Source organism: Psammomys obesus, unplaced genomic scaffold (assembly GCF_907164565.1).
Source record: "Psammomys obesus unplaced genomic scaffold, mPsaObe1.curated_primary_1811, whole genome shotgun sequence".
NCBI classification, from domain to species: domain Eukaryota; kingdom Metazoa; phylum Chordata; class Mammalia; order Rodentia; family Muridae; genus Psammomys; species Psammomys obesus.
In genome coordinates this window covers 7,177,305-7,198,865 of record NW_026591598.1, presented here as the reverse complement: position 1 = coordinate 7,198,865, position 21,561 = coordinate 7,177,305, and the positions used below count along the sequence as shown (strand labels likewise).

Below are 21,561 nucleotides of genomic sequence, written 5' to 3'. Positions count from 1 at the left end.
CCCCTCTGTGCCCCTTTTACACAGATTAGGTATGGAATGTCCCTTTAAGGGCTCTGTGCATTGAAAGTTTGGTCCCCACCCTCTATCTTGGAAGGTACTGGAAACCTTGGGAGGCATTTCTTAGTGGAGGAAATAGATTAGTGGGCATGATCCTCGACATCTTATTCCTGTTCTCTCCCAGTCTCTGTGCTCCCTGTCCACTGGGATGTGAACCATCTCCGCCACACCCTTCCCCTCCCACTATGTCCTGCCTTCCTCAGCTCTGGGATCAGTAGAGCCTGGGACACTGACTCCTCCGAAACCAGCCTTCTTCCCAGAGGTGTTCTGTCATGACAGTGACAATTCTGACTAACCGCCTCCCATCCCACACATCCCCACACCTGATATTGACCACAGCGAGCCTTCCCATTTTCCATCCAGCCTGAACAGCAAGAGGATGTGGAATGAGGTGGGTCCTCAAAACAGGATCCATGAAGAAACATGGGCCATAAAACTCAGATCCAGGTCTGGCCCAGAGGTCCAGAACCCGAGGGACAGGGTGGAGGGAACACTGATGAATTTTCTGTGATATCATTTCACTGTCATAACAGCTCTGAGGCCAGCATCATTATCTGTCTTGTGAGTGGGAAAACTGAGGCTCTTAGAGACCACATGGGGTTCCCAGGGTCATGGTTGAGGAACCATGCTGAGATTCAGCGGGGTCTGAGCCAATTCCAGAGTCTATTTGATCATCACAGACCCTGCTGCACACAGTCTGACATAGCTGGGGAGGTTGGAGAGGCCCCTAAACACACAGTCTGTCTTTCATAATTAGTCACGGCTCCAGGAAAGCCCTGATGGTACTAATCTGTGACAGGCATCCACATGGGTATGCTTATACCACGGCGAGGAGGCTTATCACTGTGATTGAAGCACCCAGCACCAAACTGGCCACACGGCAGGTGTTTAATCAATTCTGGATGACTGAAACAGAATCAGGAACTAATGAACACACCTCTGACCTCTAGTGACCTGGATTCCAGGTGTCTGATATACGGTGCACCTAATTGGGGGAAGTTTTGGCTCCTGTAAAGATTTTATAAGGGCTTAAAATTCAGTAGCTTTGGGAAGCTGTCAGTACAGGAGGAAAACCGAATGCTGTGTAGCTAGAGAGCTGTGGGCTCAAATCCCAGCTCTGCCACTTCCTGGACTTCTGTGTAGCCCCAGGCAGGTTACTTAACCCCTCTGTGCCTCGAAGGGGTTGGGGGAGAGGAGGTGATGTTTTTCTGGTATTTAGTTATGAATCTTCTTTTAAATGGAGGGTTATAAGGAGTAAAAGAGAAAGGGGAAAGAAATGAAGTAGTAACAAAGAAAAGAAGAAAGGAAGGAAGGAAGGAAGGAAGGAAGGAAGGAAGGAAGGAAGGGAGGGAGGGAGGGAGGGAGGGAGGGAGGGAGGAAGGAAGAAAGAAAGAAAGAAAGAAAGAAAGAAAGAAAGAAAGAAAGAAAGAAAGAAAGAAACAAGTAGAAAGAGAGACAAAGGGAAAGAAAAGCAGGTCAGTGCTATTCCCTACTCCACACTGATGGTCCCTGGGGCTGCATCATGTCTGTACATGACAACACTCAACGGTCCTGAGATGATGGTCATAAGGATGCTGGCACACAGTAGGCTCTCAGCAAGTGTCATGCCCTTTCTAGTTCAGTAATGTCACCTCAAACTGATCTGATTTCTTTCTCCTGTGTGACTAACCATCAAATATTTGGATACAGCTCTCAAGTCTCCTGAGTCTCTCTCCCCCAGCACCGTATAAACATTAGAGGGTCACAAACATTTCTCGTGGGGATTGGCTTAAATCTCTCCAAAGCTGGGGCCCTCTGCGGCTAAGCTCTCCTCTCCAGTGGCTGATCAGGACAGAAGAAAGTGTGAGAAGGCCTGGGTTCCATTCTAGCAGCTGAGGTGTTTCATATATATATATATATATGATATTATATAAATATCACTGTTTGCTACATCTTTAGCCAACAGCTCTCCTCGCTCTAAATTGTTCTGTGTGCCGACTGGTGTTATATCTTTTAAGCTCAAGGTATCTGTGTCACATCCAAAGCTCAGGTGGAGCATGAACCGATTATGGGGTCATTTCCTCCCCTGGCACAGAGACCTGAACTGATGAACATTCGCAGGATTTTAGAATCAGGGATGCTGCAGAACGTGCATCCCCAGTTTCACAGCAGTGAGTGACAGAGTTGGGCCCCCATCAGGATCCTCTTGGCTTCCTGCCTGGGGCTCTTTGCATCACACAGCTGCTCAGGTGTTCAGAACAGCCCCGAGGACATAACTTCCTGTGCACTCCTGCAGATAGCCCTAGCTGCTTTGATCCCTGCCTTCCCTCGTTCTTCCACTGAGGGTGGAGCCCAGGCCTTCTCCCATGCTGAGCAGATGCTCTACCACTGAGCACGCCTCAATGGACTTTTCTTCTTTTCGCTGTTTTATATATTTTTGTTTTATGAGTGTCTGTGTACATGCATGTGCAGAACATGCATGACTGGTTCACACAGAGAACAGGGGAGGGTGCCAGGCCTTCCAGAACTGGAGTTCAAGGAAGGTTTTGAGCCTCCACCTGAATGCTGGGAATGGCACCCTTGGAGTTTCAAAGAGTAGTGTGTAATCTTTACCGCTGAGTTATCTCTCCAGCCCAACTTTTCAGGTTTTAATTTTGAAACAGGATCTCCATGAGCTGCCTAGGCTGTTTTAGAATTCACTTGTAGCCCTGGCAGGCTTTGAATGTGTGGTCCTCCTGCCTCAGCTTCCAGAGTAGTTGGTATCACAAGGCTGCACTGCCAGGCTGGGCTCCTCGTTCTTCTTCTCCTCCTCCTCCCTGCCCTCTTTTCATTAATTTATTTATTTATTAAATCTCATCATCTCTACAGATTGTCCTGTGATGGCTGAGGCGGTATCTTATTATTTTCTTCATATTTACGTATTTATTATTTATTTCTTTAATTGCATCTTAATTATTTAATCACTCTGTTTCTCTGGGTGAGGAAACAGTGCCTGGAAAGGCCCCACGGCCCCCACAGAGCAGCAAACTGTCAAAAGTAGGATTTGTACTTGGCATGGCCAACCAGGCATCCTGTCCAGAGCTCTGCCTCCACTAGACCCAGGCTCCATTCTGAGAAGAGTACGCTGGCTGTCTCTACTCTGGTGATGTGGTAGAGCGAGCATTAGTATTATGGGCTAGGCCCCTGTTAGCTATTGAGTGGCTGCAGTTTTAAATCCCTGACTCTGTAACTGACAGCGTATTTGGAGATGGAGTCTGTGCAGATGTCAGGAGGGGGCATACAGAGAGGGTGGGGTGTGCCCCTAACTCAACACTTGGTACCCTTATGAGAAGAAATACACACCAAAATGTGTAGAGATACCAAAGATGTGTCTGTAAGCTAAGGAGTACCAAGAACTGTTAGACATTGCCAAATGTGAGGAAAAGTGAATTAGGATGTTACCAGAGTCTCAGAGGGAACATGCCCTGCTAACATCTGGGTACCAGATTCTCCACCTCCGGACAGGAACACATATGTGTGCAGGAACATGCTGCTGTTACTTTAAGGGACCTGGTTTGTTTTGGTTTGTGTCCCTGTTTTGGGACACCCAGCACCTCTTGTGTGCCCAGCGCAGAAACACAAGAGGTCCTGGTATGAGAAACCATTAGTGCACCAGGTATTTCTGGGTAGGGGAGTCACCCTGAGGACATTCTTCTCTGTGTCCGGACCCCTCGCTCTAATAGCCACTGGATTACTTTTAGGACTCAGTACCCACTTCTCCAGAAAGATGCTTGCTCCCTTTTTCCCATTCTCACTGCCAGGGTGGGAAGCCATCTTGCATTAATATCCATTTGTTTTGTCTCCCTACTAGAATGAGGCCACCTGTGGCAAGGCCTTGGGTTTAATAACAGAGCTTGATCCCTCACAACACAACTCCTTCTGCCTTCTTTTGACCAACAGATCTGAAAGTTCATAATGGGTGATAATGGGGATATCTCATAGACCCTGGAAGGTGCCATTTCTTTAGTGTCGGTTACTGAAAGGAGTGGAGACCCCTGTCTGCATCTTCCCCAGGCCATCCACAATGGTGGCTATCTGTCCTCCTGTGTTAAACACCATCACTCATTTATCACAACGTAGCTTGGGAGACCAGTGAGCCCAGTGCAAAGATTAAAACAAAACAAAACAAAAACAAAACTACATGAGGCTCAGCAAGTCTGCAAATGCCATGTATGAATTAGGGATGAAACCTGTGTCCACAGCTGGCCTAAGATATCCCGCACACCAACTGATCTGTCCCAGGTAATCCTCAAAATTGTCTGGTATGGTAGGGACTGGGGGACACTGAACCAAGAAAGAGGTCAAATTCTGAGTCTGGGGAGAGGCATGGAAGGGGCTAGAATTTGAACCTAGGCTTCATGCTCATAGATGGAGGTCCCAAGTTTCCTTCTCCCTGGCTGAGTCTGCCAGGCTCCTTGAAAGCAGTTACCTTCATAGGAAGCCTTGAATCCCAGGGAGCTGCCGCTGCTGTCGCTCTGGAAGAGGAGCCACATTTGATGGTGGGTGCTGACGATGAGGTCTGGGACGGATGTACCTGTCAGGCTGTTGGAGAGAGATCCTTAGAAGTCTGTACCCTGCCAAGGGCCAAGGGCAACCAAGGAGCCAGACCCACTCTGAGACTATTATGCTATAAATCTGGAGCTAGGCCACGTGCACAAGGCAGAGATGTTTCCTGGCTCTTGTTGGGTTACTGTGTTAGGTGTAGGGGCATTAAATGGTCTCTCAAAGCAAAGGTCCAGGACAGCCTGGTATCATGGTTCCCTTAGTGAGACTTCTTTGGGCCAGGAAAAGTGGTTATAATAAAAGTGGTTTATAATAACACTTTCACCACCTCAATGGGAGATTAGACTGCCAGGGACAGAGGTCACCTAGAGTAGACATTGTGAGGTGGCAGAATCAGGGTGTTCCAATGGAGCCATTGGCTAGTAGGAAGAGCCAGGCATATAGGCACAGAGCCTTTGTTTGGCTTTGCCTGAGACTGCTCAGTCTGAACCTTTCATGTAACTTCGCCATGAAGTCTGTTTGCCTTGGCTGGGGTGGAGAGAGGTAGATGGATCATTGCAGATACCAGGAGCACCACAGCCCCCTGACTCTATAAACCTGTCTCTGTTCCCCCATGCCCCACCCAGACATAGCAATTCACTTACATGTAGAGGACCGTCTTCTGGTCCCCATCCTGCCCACCGTCCCCGACTGTCAGGGTGTCATAGCCCCTCTCCAGATCGAACTCTTCAAAGGCCAGCTTGATGACCTAGATGAGGGAGCACAGTGTTAGGGACCTGGCAGTGGCAGTGAGGAAGTCTCCAGAAGCCTCATTGTGTCTCTGGGGAAGGAGAAGGGGGGTCCCTTCTCCACACACTGCCCATTTCTATGCCATCCTGAGGAACATGACTATTTCTCCATAGGCTATGTGGTCCCTGGGGAGGGGGCCTGATGTCTCTGAAGACGTTTGAGGCACATCTGGCCAGTTCTGGCAGCTGTCAAAGAGCCACCAGGCACAGCTGGCAGACCACAGGATGATTGGACTCGTTCTTCATGCTTTCATGGTTGGAAATCCCCCCAGGCTTGGTGGCAGTATCAGACCACATGCCTAATCTTAGCTGTCCTGTCCCCAGGGGCTGGAGAAGACTCCCCAGCAATTTCCTCTCTTCTCTACCAACTCTTCCATCCCTTCTGTTGGTTTATTTGCTGACTAAATGAATGCTCTTGGAAGGAGATTTCAACAAGAGCTCTCTCTCTCTCTCAGCTTGCCTTAGTCCCATCTTCTACAAATATTTACTAAGCAGTTGCCATATACCAGGCTGCAGTGAGCTCTTCTGTTAACACAGCACAGTCCCTGCCATACATGGATGCCATTTGTATACCATACTGTGTCCGCCTTGCTTGAGGTAGGGGTTCCAAGAAGCACCCTGATACTCCAAGGACAGGTTCAGTGGTGGGAGTCATGGAATGACAGGAGGCTGTGGCAGAGAGATGAGGTGGGGCACTACTCATGACCGAGGCCTCTGAGGGAATTCTGAAGGCTGTGGAGGACCCCCATCCTCCATGCTCTGAGAGGGAATCCTGGCTAAAGAATCTGAGCTATAGCATTCTAGAACAAACAGCAGACAACAGGTCTGCAGACAGCAGGCCTGCCAGCTCCCTCGCTCTGAAGGCTGTCTGGCCAGACCTGCAGAGCACCCGGAAGGTTTAGAACTACAATTTGCCAGGAGCTTAATTCAAAGTCCCCACCCACGCACGTGACCTTTCTTCTGAGAGAGGCGACATCAGTCTGGCTGCTGGTGTGGAACTGACTGGCAGCTGTGAGCTGGGTCATGAGAAGGGCTGAGGCCTTTGGCAGAGAAGCAGCAAAGGAGACGGAGGACCCAGTGGCATTTGGGGATGTGTGCCTGAATGTGTGAGGCTGGGATGGGGTGGGAATAAAGAAGGGAAATTTCGGATGACTGACAGGTTTTTGGCTTGGGCAGCTGGGCAGCGGGTGAGGCCAATTGTGGATACTCCAGACCAATGTCTAGCTTGATCTCTTTTTGCCTCTTTGGTTCTGATGCTGATCTTCCTGGGAAGCTGAAGCTGTCCTTTTTGCTGTTGACAGGCTCCCTATAGTAGGGTCTCCCCTGACTGTGATGGATGCCTTCTTCAGGTTTCTCTGCTCAAATCAGCCAGCCCAGCATCCAGGCCTAGAGGCCAAGTGAGTCTTACTCCTATTACCCGACTTATTGCAGAAGCAAACTAATGCTGCCCACACTGCGGAGCTAACACCTCCTCACGGACCCCTCAACTTGGGGTGTGGGGTTCACATGTCTGGTGAGAACATAGATAAGGGAGGGAGCCATACACTGGTTGGGAGAAAGCCCAGGGGCTTCCTGGAGGAAGTGAAACCCAGTGGCATTTAGAGAATAAACCACCTGGAGTTAAGCTATTGGATGTGGATGATAAAATGATCATCAGAGTGGAGGGAGAGCAGAAATGTTAAAACAGTGTGACTTGTCCAGAGACTTCTGTGTGTATGTGCATGTTTTTTTTTGTGTGTGTGTCTTTGTGTGTGTCTCTATGTGTGTCTGTGTGTATGCCTCTGTGTATGTGTGTTATGTGTGTGTGTCTGTGTGTATGTGCTTTCTGTGTCTGTGCATATGTGTCTGGGTGTCTGTTTCTCTCTTTCTCTGTGTGTGTGTGTGTGTGTTGTATGTTTGTCAAAGTCAGAACAACCTTGCATGTTCCTCTAGTAACACCAACCTTCTCTACCACCGTTGTTTAAAGACAAGGTCTCTCACTGGCCTGGAACTAACCAATAAGACTACCCAGACTGGCCAGCAAGCCCCAGGGAACCTTGGGATTACAAGTGTGCACCAGACAGACAAGGCTTTAAAAAAGGTGTGGGGGTAGGGGTGGTCCTAGGGATTACATTTCTGTTCTCTTTACTAACTGGGCTACCTCCCCAGCCCCTGTCCAGAGACGTCTGGTAAATCCAGTTATTTAATTAAGCGGGGAGCAGGGAGTGGCAGCGTGACAGCAGCAGGAGGAACCACGCTAAGAAAGGCTGTCTGCTGTCCTATGGATTTGGGCCTGTGTCCTAAAGACAACAGGGAACCAGTGAGAATGTTGGAAGCCAGGGCTTGATGTGAGGTGTCTGCTGCAGAAGCAACCCAAGAGACAAGTTCATCAAGAAGTCACTGAGGGAGGAGATGCTAGCGAGATGTGATAGAATGCAATCATCCATAGTGTGTGTGTGTATGTGTGGGAGTGAGTTGGGTATTCCTTCCTGGCCTTCTGTCCTGAATGTTTCCTGTTGGCTAATGGCATCATCAAATGATTGCTTGTTCAGGCTGGAATCTCCTCCCCATCTCTTGTCCTCCATTGTCCTGTTAGGTAAAGTCATTCTAGGAGTGTTAAATCCTAGACTACATATGGAGAGCCCTTCCACATCTGTTCCCTTGCAGGGCTGGGTTGTCTGCCTGAGCTCCTGGGGGTTCTCATCACAGTGACCATTGGGATATAAACCATCTTTCAAAGGCTCGTGTTTCAACACTTGGTCACCCGTGAGTGGCACTGTTTCGGGAGGCTGTGGGACCCGACTGGAGGAAGTAGGTCCCTGGGGGCAGGACCTGAGGTGCACAGCCTAGCCTTGTTTTCCTGTTTCAACTCTGTTCTCTGGTCCTTTGAGATATGAGAAGGCCTGCCACAGTCCCAGGCCACTCCAAACTCCCTCACGCCTTCCATGCTGTGCTGTTCCGTCTCAAACTGAACTGAGAGACACTGTCTCAGCTTTCATTGCTCTGGTCAAAGAGCTGGTCAAAACGAGGAAAGGGAAAGCTAAGACTGGCCACCATCAGGATATGCTCACTTCCTCCCCTCTACTCACAGCTCCCCTGGCAACTATCTCTGCCCCAGGGCTCACCACCTCTGTACCCAAAGTTCTTGTCCATACTCCAGGCATACGTAAAAGCTGAGAAAGTATCCAATAGCATGATGCTTTCCCAGCCTTTTCTGACTCCTTGCCTGGCCTGGCCTGCCAGACTGTAGGCTCCCTCATAATATTGGAACAGAGCTTGGCCAGCCATTTTGGTAAAGAGTCACATCAGAAATACCTTTGAGGACCACATATTCTCTGTCATGTTGCCCTGCTCTGTGAGGCACGAAAAAAGCCACACACAGCAGGTGCTTCCATAGACATGGCTGTGTCCCAGTCAAATCTTATAAAGCAAGTGATGAGCTTGATGGCCCCTAGGTCCTGGGCTGCCGAGCCCTGGCCTTGGAGAGTCCCTGAGATGTCTTTAATCACTTAGAAGATTTCTTCACTACAATAGCTCAAGCCTATCACGGGGTTAGCTGTGTTCTAAGCTTATTATTCAGGTCTGCACATGTGAAAATCAAGCTAGCTCTTATTCTACAGAGACAGAGGCCCAGACAGAGACATGACATGGCTTGCCTAGGCTCACCCAGCCCGGTGGCAGAGAACTACTGTCACACAGGCTCCTTGCTTCCGTGCTCTACTGCCTTGGAGCACCCCCGCAGGGTCTCAGGTGCATATGGCAGGGGCGGTGACCTACCCTCCGAAGCTGCCCCAGGCTCTCAGCTGGGTCCCAGCAGGTTCTTGGCAAATGCTTGACACACAGAAAGCACCCCCAGCCAGATGATGTCCCCAGAAGGAGGATCAGTCATGCTCTTTGGTGGCTCTACAGCTCTGGCTAAACATGGTTGTTGTATCAGCCCCTTCCAGGCAGACCTGGGGCAAGGGACTCCTTGAGGGAGTGCCTGATTACCAGGCCCGTAATGGGAAAACATTGCTTTGAAGGGCAGAACCCTGAGTCATAAAATGATTCCCATCCCTGGTTCGCGCTGCCATAGGACATGAACCACACCGAAGTACAGAGTACAGACCAGAATGCAGGGGCTAATTACATCAAGAGGCGGGTTCAGCACACAACGACTTGCCTTCCAGCAGGCCCTGGCACACCAGGTATCCACGCTTCCCTTTGTTCTATTCTTCTCTGCTTTTGGCCTTTGTTTAAACGCAGGATGCTATAATGACTCATTAACTACCATGCAGATCAATCAAGCTCACAAGACCCCTTTGTGAGGTAGGAGAGCCTTCAGTGGGAGCAACTGGCATGATCAAGAGCCACATTTGTATACAGCTCTGACATCCAACTTAAGCCCATTAGATAAATGGATAAACAAACGCATCTTCGGGGACGTGATTACTGAGTGCCTGCCATGTGCCACGCGTGGCGCTCGCCGCTTCCCATTTAATGATCTCACCACAACTTAGAGCAGCATCGAAACACCGAGATGCACACAGACCACGAGCATGGGGGAACTGTAAGAAAGAGAAGGGTGGGAGGAGGATCCATGGAAGAAGGAGAGGATACAAAGGGCCGGGCAGTGCAGAGGAGGATATAGGCTCTGCTAGCAAATGCTGTGAGTGGTTCAGAGTCAGGGAGGAGCAGAAAGGTCAACCGAGGCAGGGGCCGGTGGGGCTAGAAGAACAATCCCCATGAAGCTTCTGTTGCATGGTGCCCCAAGGCTGGCTGTTTGGACTGACTTCATGGTCAAGTAGATCGGAAGCTATGACTCAGCATTAAAGGACAGGAAGCAGAGAGACCTAGTGCAGGAGCTGGTTGTGGGGACCCAGGGTGGGAGGAGGGGCTGGTGAATGGAGGGTCTCTGATGGCAAACAGAGAGTGCACCAGACAGGGCTGCAGGTGGGACTCCCGGGTGCAAGACAACCTCTCCCGAAAATGGTGCCAGATGTTCTTAAGCAGAGGAAGAAGCCCAGGCCTGGACGAGCTAAACAGGGTAAAGTAGCTCTCTATTGCGCATTGTGCTCATGGTGGGAGAGACAGGCACAGTGCCGGGAGCCTTTCTAGTCTTGCTTTCAGGGAGACTAGGGAGCCAGTGGTAGGGCCTGGGACTATGTAGCCACCGCTGTGCTGGTAAGAAAGCAGAGGGAGGAATGGGGAGCCGGGCATGCCGGGGTGGCACGGGCCTCCCAGAGAAGACTACACTGTCTCCTCAGCCTGGAGGAACAGAGAAGGCATGGGGATACACTTCTGAGGTACTGCAGGCAAAGGCCTGGCTTTTAACCACAGTTCAAGATGTCTGCCACTTGGGCTGCTGGAGCGGGCGGTGGAAGTATCCCTGAGCATGGCCAGGAGGAGATGGTTCTTTATCGAAGCCTGGCTGGTGGGGCCACCAAAGTGCCCCTGAACTTAGAGGCTCCAATCGTTCACAGAGCTGGCGTGATGTGTTCTTTGCAGAGAACGGTCCTGGGAATCTGCAGCAGTAAGGGGCCTCCCTAGCTATTTCTGATGGTGTAGGCAGATATCACATTAACACTAAGATGACTATTGCAAAGTGGCCCTAATGCCTGGAGTGGGCCTGGCATTGCCCAGGGATGCCGCACACCTGTTTTCTCTTTCTTTGAGTGTGCCAAGCTCCAGAAATGCTAAGCAAGTGGGGTTACTTACGTCTAATTGAGAGGGGATGGGCCCTCTCTCTGCCTCCCCTTCAGGACTAGGTTCTTGCCTCTGTGGTGTAGACTTCGGAACCCTTACCATAACTGCTCCTCTCTGCAGGCCTGGAACATCCCCAGATCCTTGCTGGGCACTGCTAGTAAGAGCTATGCAGAAGCTGCAAGTCCAAGAAGGACGCTCATGCCCACATGGTGCTCAGCTGCCCGGGAAGTAAAACTGCTCTTCAAAGGAAGTGGCTGAATCACATACACCCCGGTCCTCAGATGTCAGGCCCACCTGTCACTATGCCTGGTCTGTGCAGAGGGAGTAATGGTCTTCCACCCTGGCTTTCTATTGCCTGGTCAGAAATACTCAGGTCTCAACATCTGCCCCCCATCCACTTTCCACCCTGAGTGTCCCTGCTTGCTCAGCCCTGGCCTGCACATGGACTCCAGGTTTCAGTCAGCATTCAAAACAAAGAATACAGGTCAAAAGAGCCCCATCCATCCTCTCTCCCTCTGTGTCCACTCTTCATAAGTCAAAGCATCTTTGTCCCCAGCCTCCCCTGCCTCACCTCCACTAACCTAGCTCCCAGCCCTGCTGTCTGGTCCACACTCAGCCTCCATTCCATCACCACTGCCATTGCCAGGAATGTCCTGCCTGGGGAAGTCCTGCTTTCCCATCTGATTCTCCGCCTACCTCCCCACCGCCCCATGCCTCTTTCACTCATAAGGATGGCTTCCACGTCCACGCAATCTCCCAGTTCTCATCACAGTTAGATCCCTTCCTTGGGCTTCTATTCCTATCCATGTGCCGTCTGTCCCTCTCTCTCGAATCAGATTTATACACCATGGAGCACCCATGCATTCTACTGGTCTGTGTCCCTCCCTCTTCTGCCCCGAAAAAAGGATGTTCAACCTTTGGCATGTTCTCTTTGTGTGTTTGCAGAAATTCATGTATGTATATGAGTATGAGGGGCCCATGTGTGTACATCCATGGAGGAGAGTTCATGTGTGTGTGTATGCATGTTCACAAGCACACCTGGAGACATCTACCGCCTTTTAAAAAAAATTTTTTTTTACAGTCTTTCGCTTGGACCTGGGGTTCTCTAATTAGTCCAGGTTGGATCATCAGCAAACCCCAGGGATGGATTTATGGAATTCAGCAAACATCACTATGCTTGGATTTTTTTTTCCTGTGGCTTTTGAGGATGGAACACGGGGCTTCGTGCTTGCAAGGCAAGCACTCTACCAGGCTGAATTATCTCCTCAGCCATTGTATTTTCTTCTAAAGACCCTCACTGGCTTAAGCTAGCACGGAGTAATCGTTCACTTGCTCACTAGATTAATAGATGTTGAGTGCCTACTGTGTGCCAAAGCACCAATCGTCACTTGGAATGCTGTGTTCTTTCTCTACTGACCATCCATTACACCTCTTCCATACTCTAAAGCCCTCTTGTCTGCTCCTGGTTGATGGCACCATCTTCTCACTTTGTTAACTGCACCAGCCTCCTAAAAGGTCTTGCTCTCTCCGTACATCCTCTTGTGCTCCTCTCCGCTGCTGCCCTGTGAGTTTGGTCAAAGGTCTCTGACTCCAAATCTCTTCTGGCTCACCCTACCCTGCCTACCCTACAGTGTCCATCCCAGCTGATCCCATCTGTACCTTTCCAGTCAGTAGCAGAGAGTGCCACAACTCAGACTGCAGGGACACTGGAGCCAGAAAGACTCTGCAGGTCAAATCTGTGTTCTACACTTAATGGCCATGTGTGCTGGCCATTTCCAAACCTTTAACCTAGCTGTAATCCAGTTTCCTCACCCATCTGGTAGGTCTGTTAAAAACCCAATTCATTATGCAATTAAGAAAATGCAATGGATCCTTTATAGAGCAGGATTCATTTGCTCAGTGGCTGGCACAGGCTAGGCGTATAGCAAAAGCTATTATTGTTATTAACGATAGCCTAATGCATTTAGCTTCACATTCTTTCGAGATAAAGCCTAAACCTCTGGGCTGAGCTTGTGGGTGCCTTATGACGTGGATCCAGGCTTGGGGACTTGCATTCTCAGAGGCTGTCCCGAACCTCTGTGCCTTTGCAGCGTGCCTTTGCAGCGGCTTACTCTGAGCTCCTTCCTACTTAGTTATCCTTAAGATCCTGCTCAACCTTCTCCTCTGTGAAAACATCCCCGACATTCCAGTTAGTGGCTTCTTCCTGGGTCTCCCCTAGTGCTCTGGCACCCTTCCAGCTGCACTTCCTGGTCCCCCTGTCTTAACTTATCCACCTGCTTTTACTTCTAAGTATGCACCCTCAACAGCAGAAGAAGTCCGATGGCCAAACAGATGACCATCTCTTAAAACATACCGGGGATTTAGCTGCTGTGCTTTTGTGCTGAAAGAGATGTCCTGGGGCGGCTCCCCCAAGGGGCTATTTCCAGAAACTGGTTAGAAAGTATGAATGCTCCCCTTCTTCAGTAGGAGGCCACTTCACTGCCTCACCTTCAGCGTTGAGACTCCAGCTAGCCCCCTCCATTGCAAAGCATGTTCATGTTCTCTGGTTCCCTTCCCACCTGGCACCAGAACTCTGGGGATCTTTGAGACCTACAGAGAAAGGAGCAGCTTCCAGAGAAAGCTTATTCTCGCTCACTCAGCTCTTCTGCTCTTCCTTAGCCACTTCTGGAATCTTATTTAAGATCCACAGGGAGGCTAAGAGCAAACTTTTGATTTGTAGGGTCTTCTCTTCACAGGACCTGGCTCCAGGAGCCCAGACCCCTTCTTTGACATGTGGTAGAGGGGCCAGAGTGGAGTTACGAACCTCCATAATATGGGTGAGGCTTGACCCACTGAGAGGGGTATAAACTAGTCCTCAGTGAATTCTCAAGCCTTATCCCAGATTTCCTTCTACTTCAACCTTCAAGTTCAGAAACGAAACCAGGGGAATGTGTTTGACCTTTGAGGAAGAACCCTCTGGCCAGCCACTTTATAACCTTATGGTGGTGAGCTCTTGTGGTCTAGCCTCACTCCATGTGGCAGAGGCAGCCTTCCCTGTTGGCCAGGCTCACCACAACACAATGCAAGAAAGTGTGGATCTTTCCTTGTAAGATGCTGTGCCGCAGAGCTCGCATCCTGTTTTCACTGCTGTGACCTTGGGCTCATGAACTAAAGGATTTTGAAGTGTTGGCGGACACTTAAAACCAAAACAATTTAAAAAGCTCTTCATCGGTTATATAGACTGAATGGTATCCCTTGTAAACTCCTAGGTGGAACCTACCTGGGATTTTATTAAGGGACAGGCCTGCTAGGGTGGCAGTTAAGGTAAACTGAGGTTCTAAAAGAAAGTCTTAACAAGAGAGGTATGGTGTCCTCATAAAAGAAGGAAGAAAAGAATGAGGAGGAGGAAGAGGAGGAGGAGGAGGAGGAGGAGGAGGAGGAGGAACAGGCTCAGGAAGAGCAGGAGGCAGCAGTCTTAGAGAGCTCCTCTGTATGCAGAGGGGTGAGGTTGAGGGAGAACAAGGTCAATAGGAGGTCTACAAGCCAGGTTGAGGCCTCTGTGGAAACCAAGTGTGCTAGCGCCTTGATCATACCTCCTGTCCTGCAGAACTTCGAGGAAAGGGGGAAAACTTTGAGGTCACGGGGAAATGAAGTGTTGGTTTTAGGGACTTTTGAAGGAGGCAGGTGCCAGAGGCCCCCCTGCAGCATGGGGGTGACAGAGCTTCCCAAGGTGGGGACAGTCCTGCAGCATGGGGGTGACAGAGCTTCCCAAGGTGAGGACAGTCCTGCAGCATGGGGGTGAATTAGAAATCAGTCTGTTTGCTTTCACCTGGGCCCATCTGCCCTGTGAGTGGACCAGGAAGTTGCACTGGACCAGATCTTGATCCTGAGAGGGCAGGAGGTAAGACTTCCCTTGATCATTAATGATGATAAGGGGCCCTTCACATGACCCCATGGCCTCCGTGTTCCTTAGGCAGGTTGAAACCTCTGTGGTGAAAACTTAAATCTGAAGAGGGTTATAGCCAGAGGAGCTCCTGGCGCCAGGTGCAGGCCAATAAAAGCATTGAATGGAGATAAAAAAGTTCTACCCTGATACCAAATAATCCCAAAAGTTTATTATTCTAGTCATTTAGTCAGAAAGAAAAAAAAACTATACAGCACAGACAAAAACATGATTATGGGAGTATTGGGTGGTCAAAATTGACCCCCCCATACACAAATCAAATGTACAGGCTTCATAGTAACAGACACCGAATACAAAAGAGGCTTTGTTAAAAACTGATGAAGGCTCCCAGCATATACGGAGGGGAAATGTGATCAAGAACAAGTTACAAAAGACAGATGATGGAGTCACAAGGGAAAGCAGCTTACAACAGGTCCTCAGAGAGAGAATTTAGTAGCTAGGAGGAGACGTGACCAGGAGAAAGGGAAAAAATGAACTGAAGAAACAGAGGACAGGGACAAAATGAAGTGCTTCCAAACTCTTGAAGAAAAGACAAGCGAGGCAGCAAAGACCAAGCAACGGTGAGGAAGACAATGGCTAAACACTACCAGGATTGGAGGGAAGGCACAAGCTACAGATCCAGGAAGCTTGGTGAGCTCACACAGGAAGATGGGTAGGATGCCCACCTCTGGGCACAGGGCAGTGTAATGTTGGGCAGCAAGGCCAAGGAGAAGGCCATGAAGCAGACAGAAGGACACCGTTCAAAGAAGTGATGACAAACTGACGGTGACAGCAGAAGTCAGAACCAGCGGAGAAACTAACAGCTCAAACGTCCTGGGATATCCCTCTAAGAAAAAGGTAAAGAGACATGCCAAGACAAAAGAGAACGAGGAAAGCTTGCTGGGCACAGGACCACGAGTTCAAAGGTGTGGAGCTGGAGAGGGAAGAAGGTAATCCTATGTAGTGGCATTGTGATGGAAGCGACTGGAAATGAGGAGGTGGTGAATACACAATTAAGCCCAAACCAGAAGCCTGAGCCAGCGCTGGCTGGCTTATTAAACAGCGACACTGCAGAGTGTGGGAGGCAGTGGGTGACACAGAAACACACGTGGTGGAGAACAGTGGGGCCATTCAAGGTGCAGTGTTCTGAGATCCCTGACCTCTCAGGAAGAAGAAAACACAAAATTATAGAACGTGGGGCTTACTAAATATAGACACACAAATTTCCAGAGTATTTTAGGCTAGCTCCACTAGACAGAACAGTATGATTAAATATGATTAAACAGTCTGGTTTCTCTAGTTTAAAGATTATTAGTCTGTTTTTAAAACCCAGCTATGCACAAACAAACAACAGCATAATCAAGTAAAATCTGAACAGAAAATATAGAGACCAAAAGAAACTTGATCTAACCACTGGGGTTTGGGGAGAGGTGAGGAAGCTTCAAGGAAAAGACAGAGAGTCATTACATAATTTATTTGAAATAGTTGGTTTACCAGGAAAGCATGTAAGGTTCAACTTGTGTCTCTAATTACAACCTCAAAATACAGGAAACAAAAATTGACAGAGCTTCACAGAAAAAGAGACATTCCTGCCATCATAATGTGAGAGTTTAATATCCCTCTATCATAGGGCACTGATTAAGAAGGTGAAAAAAATCAAGTAAGACACAAGACACACATACAACCAACAAGCTTGATGTGGCAGAGAAAACTGCAGAATGCACCTTGACAAAACACCTATTTTTTTCAAGCCCCCTTAAAACACATGAAAAATGACCATTTGTGATCCAAAAAAATACTAAATTAATTTCTATTGATTTGAGATACGGTTTTCCCTAAACATAAATTTTATAACCAGTCATTTATATAACCAGAAAATTTCATTGCTCAAAAATGAGATGGACATGGGAAGAGGGAGAAAACAGGGAACAAGACAGGGGCCTATCACAGAGGGCCTCTGAAAGACTCCACCAAGCAGGGTATCAAAACATATGCTGAGATACATAGCCAAATTTTGGGCAGAGTACAGGGAATCTTATGAAAGAAGGGGATGACAGAAAGACCTGGAGGGAACAGGAGCTCCACCTCCACAAAGGGAGCAACAGAACCAAAAAATCTGGGCCTAGGGGTCTTTTCTGAGACTGATACCCCAGCCAAGGACCATGCATGGAGATAGCCTAGAACCCCTGCAGAGATGTAGCCCATGGCAACTCAGTCAGTGTCCAAGTGGGTGCCTTAGCTTTAAGGGAAACAGGGGCTGTCTCTGACATGAACTCAGTAGCTGGCTCTTTGATCACCTTCCCCTGAGGGGGGAGCAGCCTTACCAGTCCTGATGAGATCTGATAGACTAAGGTCAGATGGAAGTGGAGGAGGATCTTCCCTATCATTGGACTCGGGGAGGGGCATAGGAGAAGAAGAGGGAGGGAGGGTGGGATTGGGAGGGGATAGGGAGGGGGCTACAGCTGGGATGCAAAGTGAACAAAGGGTAACTAATTAAAAAAATTAGTTTTTTTAGCTATCTACCTTTCTTTCTTTCTAAATAACACATGATTGAAAGATAAAACATGATGGAAACTGGAAGACATTCAGAAGAGAGCTAGGGGCACAGACACCGGTAGAGCACTTGCCTAGGAAGGTCCTGGGCTCATTCATTAGTGAGAAAAAAATAAATAAAAAAGGGGAGAGCTGGTTCGGTGGTTATAAGCCCTTGCCATTCTGGCAGAGGACCTGGGTTTGCTTCTCAGCACTCAGATGGTAACTCCAGCTCCAGGGGACCCAATACCCTCTCAGACTTCCTCAGATGCCAGGCATACACATGGTGCACCTATACACACACACACACACACACACACACACACACACACACACACACACACACACAAAGAGAGAGAGAGAGAAAACATTCATACATATAAAATAAAAACAGATAAACCTTAAAATAGAAATTAAATACCAAATAGCTATAAGGACTAAATGTCAGAACTATGCTATAAATATTGCCTATAAAATTTGTAGAAATATAGTCAAAATAATCCTCAGATGGAAATTTGTAGCCTTAGATGCTGAAATAAAATTGAAAATAATGGACTAAGCAGGAAAAATAAAGTGCTAGACGAAAATAAAATAAAAACAAACTCACAGAAGAAAAGAAATGATAAAGAGCAGAAATTGCTGAGGCAGAAAATATTTTTAAAGGAGTATTAACAAAATCAAACTAGGTTATTTAAAGAAACCAGCAGACATGCAGCCTTTAGCAATACTGATTTTTTAAGGTATAAATCAGAAAGGAAAAAAAAAAACAAAAAACCACAAAATATTAGCAGATATCATAGATACAGTAAGAGACAGTAAGCATAAGTATATACATACATACATATATATATAATACTTTGAAAAATTTAGCAAAATGGACTCAAGACAAAAACAAATGACCTAGATTACTGTTTAGTCATTACAGATATTGAATCTGTACTTTAATCCCCCAACACCAGACCCAGACACTTCGGCTGAAAAAGTCCATCAAACTTTCAAGGCAAAAGTTATTGCAATTTTCCACTGACAATCCCAGGAGACAGAGTGAAACACTTTCCAAACTGTCTTATGAAGCCAGCAGTTTCTTGATACAGAATTCTGGCAGGGATAAAATAAAAGAGCAGACCTAACAAAATAGAAACATATTATTAAATAAGATGTTAGCAAATTAAATATAGACGAGTATGGAAAGCATCCACACTAAGTGACAAGTAAAGGACCTAGGAACGAGACCGGCAGCATTGGGAGAGGCAACAAACACCGTTCACTACAGGATGAGAACGAAGGAGCAGAACAAAGATGGTATGATAGGTGTGGAAAGCTGTTTGATGAAATTCAACATCCATACCCAGGAAAAAGTCTTGGTAAACTAGGATGTGAAAGACACTCCCCAAAGCCCTCAAGGAAACCCTCTAGATTGAAAATAAACATCACACAGAATAGCAAAGAAACAAATTCCACTCAACATCAATCCACCAACCATCACAAATGATAAGTGGATCAGAAAGGAAGAGATAAAACCATCATTCTTTGCAGGTGTCAACTGTCTTGGCAGACAATGCCAAGGAAATCTCAGATAAATGATCTCAAGATATTTGCTACGTATAAAAAAGAATCAAAGCACAAAAACTGATTGCATTTTTTCTTTGAATAAGTATCAAGAAACAGGTGGGTTAGGTGATGGATTTTGAAAGCCATGGTTTATATTGATATAAACCATAACTGCTATGTTTATATAACATAAGATAGAGATAGCATTTAGAAGCAAATGTAGCAAGAAATGAGTAAGAGCTGTAATAGAGACAAGTTTGTTGTGAGCCATACAAGAAACCCTAAACAAGTGGGAAGGCATACCATATCCATGGACCCAAGGGACTTTGGGCATCAACAAATCAGACAAAATTCAAATGATGCAGACAGGTTGCTGTGGACACTGTCAAGACTGTTACTTAAAAAAAAAAAAAAGACAACAAAAACATACTTGCAACTGAAAAAAAAAAAAAAAAAGAAAACAAAAACCCCAAACAACAATAGCAGCGACAACAGCAACCCCCAGTGACAGGAATGAACACATGAAGAGTTGTGGAGTAGTAGAACAGTACACAACCTAGATACAAGGTAAGGAAAGCTCATTAAAAACAAGATTACATTTGTATGCAGATCAGACATCCCTACTCCAGAGAAACATAATTAATTATAAGCAGGCACAAGAAGGTTCTGGGGATGGGAGAGGATTGGTTTGAGTGGAGCACCACCAAGGTAGCTGTTTTATTTGTTTATTTATTTCTGATTTTTTCTTTTTCTTAGGATGGGACATTCTTAATTCTTAGGATTAATGCTACTTATGTCTTTCTTATGTCCTTTTATTTATTCAAACGCTACTTCCAGGAGGCTGGTGGGTTTGCAGTCCCTGGTAGGCAATGTGTCCCTAACCTGCGACTGTCCACAGGACCCTAACTCTCTGCTTTGTGAGATCCTTACCTTGGCAGGGTTGAGTGCGGTGATGATCCACACACAGTGTGCGTTGTTGTCATACTGAATGGGGAAGTTGGGGGAGGTGATGATGCCTGAGGGACCTCGGAGGTGGGCATCACACATGCGGGCTGCGGGGAGGAGATAAGACGAACAGTTCAGTTTAGAGCAGACTCTTCCTTCCCGTCTCCCACGCACAGGAGAGATGCCGCCTGGGCAGTCTCTCCCCGGAAACCACCTGTTCTTGCATTGGTGTCCACCTTTCCCAGCGGGCTCAAAGGAAAGTCACGGTGCCTGGAGCTCAACACTCTCCTCACGTCTACCCTTCCTCCTCAAGTCCACTGAGATAAGGCGGCTCACCTTCCTGAAGAGTGAGCAGACCAGGGCTGGGTGGTCCTGCCTGGTCTGCTCACCGGGCATCCTGCTCCATTCGTGTTTGCAGCCTGTTTCTCCAAACCAGCTGAGTGCTGCACGGAACCCCTAGAGGCCTGACTTCAGCCCTTCCCCCTACCACTGCGCAGGCTTCCTGAACTAGAGTCTCAGGATGTCCTAGTGAAGGGCACCCTACTGGTGTTGGAGTGCCTGTGCCCTAGGACTCTTCCAAAATGCCCGACTCAGACAGCTCCAGGCACCAGAGTGGCTTCAGAACCAGCCTGCTGTTTCCCTCATCCATCCGCTACTCAGCCCATGCGCTGGTACAGGCTTTTGACTGGAAGCATCAAGACTCAAGGTGAATTAGAAGAAGTGCTCTCCTCAAGTAGATATAAAGTGTTATCAATCACGGCTTAATCTAATTAAGCTCTTTAAAATAGCTTCGAAACTAATTAGATTAAGGGGTGATTGATCTCATTTAAGGTTTCCACGTTGGGTCTAGGTGTTTGCTTCCTTTTAAAAACACAAGCAACGGAGTCCTAGCCACCTCATTCTTCAACATTAGCACCCAGCTATTTTCCTAAAGGGCTCCATGAGCCCGCTCCATCCACACGGCAACTCATCCCAGTTGAAGGCTGAGTGCCTACCAGGAGAGGCAGAGCATGCAAAACTCAACAGGCCCAAGCATGGGGAATGGACGAGCTGCCAGACTTGCCTTCTGTTGATGACCTCAAACCTCCTGGAGCTCCTCTCTGTGTGGAGCCAGCCATGACAGACCTTTCCCGGGGAGCCCCTCCCCGGATGAGTCTGAGAAGCAGCCTCCACAGCTCCCTGGAGTAACGGATCGCTTCTCATTGTGGCTTGCAGTTTCCTGTGCTCATTCGCCCCACCATTTATTAAGTGCCTGTGATGGGCCGGCTAGAACGTGGGCTGAGGAATATGCCGGCAGGGCTAGGCCCCGCCTGTCTCAAGGGCCACAGCTAAAGCTGGAGGGCCTCCAGGAGAACCTGGGGTCCTCACCCGTGAGCCCAGCAGCTGTAGGTGTAGGGCTGCTTTGAGGGGGCTCTGTGATGTATGAATTCTTACTGTGACTCATCTTCTTCTGCACCTACAGGAATTGTCTGCTACAACTGAGCTCCAATACTGATTGAACTGAATTTATTTGGTGTGCATGTGTGTGGAGGTTTGTGTGTGTGTGTGTGTGTGTGTGTGTGTGTGTGTGTGTGTGTGTGT

The 21,561-nt window shown here is 48.0% G+C and overlaps 1 protein-coding gene across 1 annotated transcript in view; it reads right to left on the bottom strand.

The window, feature by feature from the left end:
* Csmd2 (CUB and Sushi multiple domains 2) overlaps positions 1-21,561 on the bottom strand; it is a 547,489-nt gene that overhangs the window by 221,933 nt on the left and 303,995 nt on the right. The window contains exons 10-12 of the mRNA XM_055610909.1: positions 19,966-20,087; positions 5,223-5,326; positions 4,505-4,617 (exon numbers count right to left, since the gene is read on the bottom strand). Of these exons, the coding sequence (XP_055466884.1) occupies positions 4,505-4,617; positions 5,223-5,326; positions 19,966-20,087 (339 nt within the window). The remainder of the gene's footprint in view (positions 1-4,504; positions 4,618-5,222; positions 5,327-19,965; positions 20,088-21,561) is intronic.